The sequence below is a fragment of the Vespula vulgaris genome, chromosome 2 (genome assembly GCF_905475345.1).
Source record: "Vespula vulgaris chromosome 2, iyVesVulg1.1, whole genome shotgun sequence".
Classification (NCBI taxonomy): domain Eukaryota; kingdom Metazoa; phylum Arthropoda; class Insecta; order Hymenoptera; family Vespidae; genus Vespula; species Vespula vulgaris.
This window is the reverse complement of record NC_066587.1, coordinates 4111019-4119569: the sequence shown is the minus strand read 5'-3', so window position 1 is coordinate 4119569 and position 8551 is coordinate 4111019. Positions and strand designations below refer to the sequence as shown.

General features: G+C 32.9%; 1 protein-coding gene across 7 annotated transcripts in view; it reads right to left on the bottom strand.

Annotated features, from left to right (window-relative positions):
* Nucleotides 1-3166: 3166 nt before the first annotated feature.
* The window catches only part of LOC127072530 (serine/threonine-protein kinase tricornered), a 94544-nt gene continuing 89159 nt past the window's right edge, over nucleotides 3167-8551 (bottom strand). For 6 of the 7 annotated variants that reach the window (XM_051012992.1, XM_051012993.1, XM_051012988.1 and 3 more), the window contains 9 exons: nucleotides 7100-7176; nucleotides 5845-6078; nucleotides 5422-5629; nucleotides 5186-5303; nucleotides 4971-5110; nucleotides 4685-4885; nucleotides 4410-4562; nucleotides 4159-4317; nucleotides 3167-3623 (listed from right to left, as the gene is read on the bottom strand). In XM_051012992.1, the coding sequence (XP_050868949.1) occupies nucleotides 3508-3623; nucleotides 4159-4317; nucleotides 4410-4562; nucleotides 4685-4885; nucleotides 4971-5110; nucleotides 5186-5303; nucleotides 5422-5629; nucleotides 5845-6078; nucleotides 7100-7176 (1406 nt within the window). In that variant the 3' untranslated portion in view covers nucleotides 3167-3507. Of the gene's footprint in view, nucleotides 3624-4158; nucleotides 4318-4409; nucleotides 4563-4684; nucleotides 4886-4970; nucleotides 5111-5185; nucleotides 5304-5421; nucleotides 5630-5844; nucleotides 6079-7099; nucleotides 7177-8352; nucleotides 8480-8551 lie in introns of those variants that run through there. The other variant, XM_051012990.1, reaches the window with a different exon arrangement.

Sequence of the window (8551 nt, the reverse complement as noted above, 5' to 3'; positions counted from 1 at the left end):
CTCTCTTTCTCTCTCCTTTCAACTCTATATGCAATTGCAGAAAATAGTTTCACTTTTTAAAAATTACTCTTGTCCCTTAAGTTACTCGTTAAGTTCTATCTCGTACTTCTTCGTAGTGTTTTGAAACTATATATTATTGAGAATAATTCTCTTTCATTCCGTTTCACTTCATTTCTTTTTTTTCTTCTTCTTCCTCTTATTTCTTTTTATTTAATCTGTTTAATGATAATTATTATTATTTTTTTTTCTTTTTTAAGAGAATACGTAGGGGCATTCGGGTCGTATGAAACTAATTTCTCGTCGAATATACACACAGGCGATTATGATTTATTAATAAAAGATTTGCATCTTAATCCATTCAGTCACGCCGGAACGTACGAGAGAGGAGTATAATTCTTCATGTTATATTCCGTCTATAATTTCTCTTCTTTTTTTGTTGTTATGAATTTCTTCTTTTTCTTCTTGTTTTTTTATTTCCTTTTTTTCCTTTAAACGTTCTCTTTACATTTTCGTTCCATCGGTGATACGTTTCGTGCGTGCTTATTCGTGTATGTATTGTATAATAGGTACTCTCGGTATGTCGCCTCTCTTAAACATTAACTATTTTTTTATATCGTTATTTTATACTATAGTTTTAAATATTCATACCGGTGTGCCCTGGGCGGTCAAAGTGAACTACTAGAAAAAACTTACATTTAATTAATCTTGCGACTCGGTTTCGCGGTGCGACTTTATTTATTTATTTTATTATTATTATTAATATTATTATTATAATTATTATAATAATTATTATTATTGTTATTATTATTACTATTATTATTATTATTATTATTATTATTATTATTAATTTTTTTATTGTTTATTTTATTTATTTAAAAGAAAAGCATATTCGCATGTCCTCTATATTCTTGCATGTTCTCGGTGGTAGATTAGTAGGAAAAATTTGTCTGTCTTCGTCTTCATCATCTTCCTTCTTCTTTTATCTTTTTTTTTCTTCTTCTTCATCTTCGTTTTCCTCTTTATTGAAATGATCTTCTTCTTCTTCTTCTTCGTTCTTCTCACAATGGTGGCTTTATCGGTCATCTCGGTTTTTCCATCTCACGCGTCTTGTTCCATGTAGACATTTTTTTTCTCTTAGGAACATTCTTTTCTTTTTTTTCTTTTCTTTTTTTTTGCCTTTTCTTTTCTTTTCTTTTTCTTTTAGTGCCGTACACCTTAATTAATCGATTAATCAATCGTAATTCGTAATTATTATATAGAAAGAGGAAGCGTGCGAGGAAAAAAGGACGTGTACGAAAGTGATGACGCAGTGACAGTGAAGGAGAGAGAGAGACCCGGAGTGTGTTATTTCATTGTTGTTTTTTTTTCATTTTTTTTTTCTTTTTTTTCTTTTTTTTTAGAAAGAAAACAAGAATATTATTTTCTCTTTTTTCTTTTTGCCCGATAAATTATTCATATATAATCGTTGGTAAATAATTGACGATTAAGGTGTACGGTATAATTAACAGAGAATAATCTTAATTGATTCGCCACGTATTGAGATCTATGCATTGAGATCTATTATATCGCGATTAAACAAAAGAAAAGAAAAAAGAAAAACAAAAAAAATGAATCAATCGTTGAATCAACGCAGGACAAATTAATTTAGAAAAGAGATCTTTTATCAACGACATTTCAAAACTACCAACCTGAACTTTCGATTTTCTTTTTTCTTTCAAAATTTTTTTTTCTCTTGAAACATATCATCCACATAAAGCAAATCGCACATTTTCTATCTACTTTCTTTCTTTTTCTTCTTTTTTCTTTAATTTTTTAACATGTTACTATACTGAATTTCGATATCTCCCTCGATATCTCCAAAAAGCGTGGCTTACATACATTTTCTAAATATTAACAAATCTTATTATTAGATATCGCTGTTATCTAATAATACGTAACGAAAATAAATAAAACATAAAATTGATATACTGACTTCGAAATGATTGCTTCGCCTAATATTTTTCAACGGCAAAGTATTCTCGTACGAAGAAAAAAGAAAGGAAGAAAAAAAAACAGAAAAAAAAGAAAGAAAAGAACAAATAAGCGAAGTAACATTCTAAAAATTCAATTAAACTTTCTATCAACGATGTATACATTATTATCCATAAATCTCTAATATAAACGAGACAAAATTCGATGATACAGGGACATAGTTAAGATCGATTATTATAATAAAAGAGATTAAAGAGAAAGAAGGAAGAAAGAAGGAATAACACGAAAAGAACAAAAAAAAAAAAAGAATGCAGAAGGAAAATGAAACTATCGGCCACGCGAAAGCAGTATCGCGTAGCACTCTTAAACAATTTCGTATCACAGCATGCACTTATACAAATGACCTTCGAAGAGAGAGAAAAGAAAGAGAAAGAGAAAGAGAGAGAGAGAGAGAGAGAGCTTTACATTCGACAGCTCGATCATTATTTATCTCTGACGAGTTAACGTTTCCTACGAATAAAACGAAAGAAAGAAAAAAAGAAAAGAAAAAAAAAATAAAAACAGAAAAAAGAAGAAAAAGAAATCTAATAAACGATTCTAAAATTCTAAACGCTTAAACGTAATTAGTTTCCTCGACGTCTATCCTCGACGAGAATCATTCTGGGACCCGAAACTTTCCCTCTCCCCCTCTACGACTTCTTTTTCGACAATCTTTGTCGTACAACAAATAGAAGGAGAAAAAAGAAAGAGAGAGAGAGAGAGAGAGAGAGAGAGAGAGAGAGAGAAAAAGAGAAAGTGAACGAGAGAGAGAAAGAGAAAGAGAGAGCTTATACTAATGAAGAAGAAAGTCCGATAAATCAATCCTAGCATAAACGAAACGTCTATATTTGTTTTTGTTTGTTTGTTTCTTTTTTTTTCAAAATTCCTAATTCCTTTTTTCCTCTTGCGTTACACTTGCTTTCTTTTTTTTTTCTTTTCCTTTTTTTGTGTCGTCATCTTCCTCCTCCTCCTGCTCCTCTTCCTCCTCCTCCTCCTCTCTCAATTTCATTCTCCGGGTTCTCTCATGATCAACGCATCAACGTTGTCATCTGCATTGTCCTCGTCATTATTATTCCTTTCCGAGAACTGCAATAAAATTGTTCTTCTCAATGTGCTCGTCCTATCGGAATCAACACGTTATGCAGGATGTATGCACTTTGTGTTTTTTTTTTTTTTTTTTTTTTTTTTTTTTTTTTATAAGGACGAGAAAGTTAGAGAGAGAGAACGTCTTAGACGAAAGACGAAGAGAAATTATTTTTAATCGTCTATTGTTGTTGTTGTTGTTGTTGTCATTGTTGTTGTTGATGATGTTATTGTTGTCGATGATGTTGTTAATGTTGTTGCCGTTGCTGTAGATCGCGACGTTGTCGAGGACAACGGTGGATGATGATGAGGATGATGTACCAAGGCCGGAACTCCACCTCCACCTCCACCTCCTCCTACTCCTATCGTGTCGCTTTGCTGACTGCTGATGTTCGAGCAAGGTATCGGGGGTTGCTATTTTTTCGTTGGCGTTCCCCGTTGCGTGAGACCTTCGAAACGCTTGAACGTGTAGTTTATGAACACCCAATCCTTGTAGATCACCTCACCGTCCTGTGGCATTGGTGCTGACGCTGTAATATAATCCGTCTTTTTGTTTTGTTTTTTATTTTTTTTTAATTTTTTTATTTCATTTATTTCTTTCTCTTTTTCGATAATGAAATAGTTATATACGCGATTCAAAGATTCGAAGACAAGGAAGGTTAATTTCTCATAGTTCGTAAAATATCTACAGAATTTTATTTTCTCTTTGTCTTCTTTTTTTTTTTTGTACATATAACGAATTTCTCTCGAAATAAAACGAATCTCTCCGATCAAGCATTTACTCGAACGTCAGCTTTCAAACTTTTTTCTCTTTTTTTTTTTTTTATTCTTTGACACGAATGTTTAAATTGTAAAAAAGCGAAATGACAAAAGAACGTAAGAACGACGAGCAAAGCTTTAGAGCATTTATCGAGAACTAACGAACGTTTATCAGAGAAACAGATAGCAAGTGGCTGACGTATACGAGAGCCAACGATATCCGATATACCAGCGAGCAACTCTCGAAGGTTAAGGCTATATCGTTCGAGTGTTCAACGCTAGTTTATAATATATGTATAGACTTACGTATCTCTAACTTTACGTCTGGGAACTCGTCGAAGTTGGATGTGTCGTCGATGGATCGTACTTCGACCGGGATCGCAGCTGGTCTCTCTCTTATGTGTTCCCAATCGACACCGCGGAAGAAAGGAGCTAACTTGAGTTCTTCGATACCCCTTTGAGATCCTAAGCACGTTCAAGTATTGCAATGTTAAGGATGATGTCTATAGAATGCGCGATCGAACAATATCATTTCATTTGATTGTATATTAGTCTACCTAGTCTTCTATCGGCTTCGCAACAGAATCTGATTATGGTATCCTTAGCCTCTTCGCTTATGGGCACTTCGGGTGGAAAGACCAACGTCTCTCGCCAATTCATTACCTTCCTATACGTTTCTTGAGGATTCTCGCTACAAAATGGTGGATATCCTGGAACAACCAAGAATATATTATATATTATGTCATTAGAACGAACGTAAATTCTTTTGAAACTTACGATCTTACGTATAAGATCAAGATTGTTAAAGGATAATTGATAGTTGATGTCAGACCTATAAGCATTTCATACATGATGACTCCTAGAGACCAACAATCGCAAGCTGGCCCGTAACCAGTTTGTAGAAATACTTCGGGAGCGATGTAATCGGGTGTTCCAACTGTGCTATAAGCGAGAGCTCTTCTATTTCTCTTCCAACTTTCAGCCCTTCTTTTACTATCCATAGCACCTCCGCTTCCACTTCCACACGACGTCACTGTACAATACCGATCGATATCGAAATTGAATAACGTCGTAACGATTAGATAAGAGATAAAATAAAATTCTCGATAATTACGTACTGAAGTCGGAAGGTTTAGCCTGGCTTAGGTCTCGATAAAAATCAGTCCTGTGGGATTTCTTCAATCCCGTACACAGCCCGAAATCAGACAGCTTTATGTGGCCCCGTGCATCCAACAATAGGTTGTCTGGCTTAATATCTCTGTGATTAAAGTAAACGGATATACGTCAAAATCGTTCCACGAATATCGTTTATATCTTCTAATAGAATCTTTACCTATGAATAAAACCTAATTTGTGTATGGAGTCGATGGCTAACGCCGTTTCGGAAATATAAAATTGCGTGCACTCTTCGGATAGCGTATCCTTCTTCATAAGAAGCGTCATCATGTCGCCTATTAATTAAGATTATTATTAAGATAACAAAGATAATACATTAATCGATGTTGCAACGTCATCGTCTATTATATATTAACGACGAAAGAAAAGATTTTTCCCTAGTAAAGAACTCACCGCCCGGTAAAAATTCCATTATTAGATAAAGATTAATGGGATCTTGAAAACTGTAATACATCTTGACGACCCACTGATGATCAGCCTCGACGAGGACGTCCCTTTCAGCTCTGACGTGAGCAACTTGTTCCTTTTCTAGCATGTCTGCTTTCCTCAGTATTTTCATAGCGTAAACGTGACCAGTGTCCTTCTTTTGTACCAGTCTCACCTGTTTTCAAACGAGTAGACATATTAACGAAGAAAGTTCATTCACGCGGTTAAATGAAATTTTCGTTTTAACAGAAACTTCGTTTCGATTTTTTTAAGTTTTATGATCCTTAAAAGTACGATGTTAATAATAATAACGATAATAATAATAGCATAGAGAAAAGAACAAAAATAATCTTAGGAGCTTGAAAAAGGAAAAACTGGTGACATTTTTACCTCGCCGAAGGCTCCTCTACCGATGACCTTGAGTGGTTCGAAATCTTCGACGCCAAGCCTGGACCTTTTCAATCGCAGGAATTCTGTTTCCTTCTGGGCGTGCTGCAATCTCTTCTCCTGTTTTTGTTGTTCCGAAAGGCCCTCATCCTTCAATGATTCCTCCAACTTTGCTAGCCTCTGCTTCCTCTCTATGTGTTGGGCTATTAAGTTGCTGTAATAATTCTCCAACGTTACCTGAGGGAAAAAAAAGAGAGAGATACGAGAGGAACAGCTAAGTGCTTTAATTTTTTAAAAGGAAGCTTCCTGTTTTTCCTACACGCGGCTAGCATGAGATTATCGATCGATCGATACTATTTTTTTTCTTTCTTTCCTTTTTTTTTGTTAATATCTCGTCGGTATTAATAATTAAATAACTCCGAAACAAAGAAAAAGGAAAAGAATAACTTTTAATCTTCCAATCGTCTAAAATAATAATTTTAATACGTATAATACTTTCCTGTTCTAATTCTTATAAAATATTTTCTTTTTATATTAGACTTGTATTCATTATTTTTAAATCGCATTATTAATTATTATTGAATTAATAATATTTCAAACATGATCGTTTGATGGTTGAAAAATGAAAAAAAGAAAAATAAAAAAAGTGGGAATTGCACTCGATCATTTCTTGTTTGTTCATTTATTTTATTTTATTTTTTTTTCAAAGATTTACTTTTTAAGAATAATATTCCATTAATATGTACGATCTTACTGAAGTTGATTTTATAAATAAAAACAGACAGGTTAATTGGTCGATAAGACAATCACACAAGAAAAACTGTTTCTGATTTGAAATAAAAATAATGCAGACGGGACGAGGAGAGGGGAGAATGATAACCATTTCAAGTTTACTTTGTAATTATCGAGAAAGTCTCGTTGATGTTCAAGATAAATTGACTTTGTTCGATCGATCTCTATTTTCTTTTGTGAGGTGTGAAAAAAAGGAAAAAAGACGGAAAGGGAGAGAGAGTGAGAGAGAAAGAGAAAGAGAGAGAGAGAGAGAGACAGAGAGAGGGAAAGAGAGAGATAAAGAAAAGATAAAATACGATTTGTAAGAGAAGGAAGATTTGGTAGAGAAAGGCAGAGAGAGAGAGAGAGAGAGAGAGAGAGAGAGAGAGAAATAAAGAAGAGATAAAATACGATTTGTTAGAGAAGGAAGAGAGAAAGAGAAAGAGAGAAAAAGTGGCCCAGATTTTTCAAGAGATTTTCTTCTTACCTTGGCCTTGGTAGCTTTATCCAACGTGTGCCCGCTAAATCGAATAGTACTCTCCGTGGCAGCCATCTCCAACACCCCTAAAACAATTTTTTAAAATGTCGGTTTATAAAAGAAAACTATATAAATTTCTTATATCATTTTTATAAAATAAAAATTATATTCACAATTATAATAATGTACTTATCGAATGAACGCCCCTTCTTATTATTATTTATTATTTCATTTTTTATCGTTGTTCTCTTTTTTCTTTTTTTTTAATTTCGACCTATTTTCTCTACGTACAGCATTATCATAAAAGTATTAACAATGGTCATTATTTATTTAAATGTCTGTAATACGATAAATGTAGAGGCTTTTCTTAGTCGTTTCTAAAATCTAATAAGACGTCATTTCGGAAAATTTAAATAAAACGTAGGAAAGTTAAATATAAGAATGAAGTTGCTGTTAGAAACGTGATAGAGAACCGATATCAAATATTATTTAACATTCGTGAGTAATTGAACAGGTTTGTCTTATAAATCCTTACAGTCGAGTCTAATGTAACGTGTAATATTATGGAAAATTAATTGCCTTAGAATTGTAGCGATCTTTCACTTGTTGTTAGAACGAGAAATTTATGTCTATACTTGAAGGAGTACCAAGATCAACTGAATTGTTGTCGATCTGTCAAGATATCGCGGATCCACGTCGATCGTTTATTATTGTTTACATGAACGACGATCAGAGCTTGCCCTATATCGGAAAATCCCACGAAAGTAATCGTTTATTTTTCAAATAATATTACCGTCATGCTACGATGACCTCGAAATAATTTTCCTCTTTATATGAAGGAAAAGAAAAAAAAAGAACATTTTTAACTATATTAAAATTATAAAAAAAAGAAACAAAGATATAAATATTTTATTAACGTCGTGATGCAATGAAATAATTACGTTTTATTCTAATAACAATTGTTAATTACAGTCAGTCGTTTGTTTTTATAACTATATAAAAAATCATTTTTAATTATATTAAAATTATATATAAATATCAAGAAAAAGAAATTAAAAGAATAAAAATTATTTATTAATGTCATGAAAGAAGGTCTTCGAAACGATCGTCTATTTTAATAAAGATTTGTAATTACGATTAATTTAATTAATAAAAATAGAGCATGATCGATCGGGTCTCTGCAAAAATCATTTGTGATTGTGTTAAAATGATTAAAAAAGAAAAAAAAAGACATCCTCAAAATTATTTAACTCGTTACTAACTATAAGTGTTGGATAAATGATTATCGATCCGTTGTTCTGGAACACGTTCTTTCTGCTCGAAGTTTTTATCAGTCCGATCGAAGAATCTGAAGCAGTTGAAATTTTGCGGCATTGTTCGAGAAGGAAAAAAGTAAAAAACGAAATCGAGATTAGATTTTAAAGCGACGTAAGACATTACGCGATATGCGTTACACGCGTC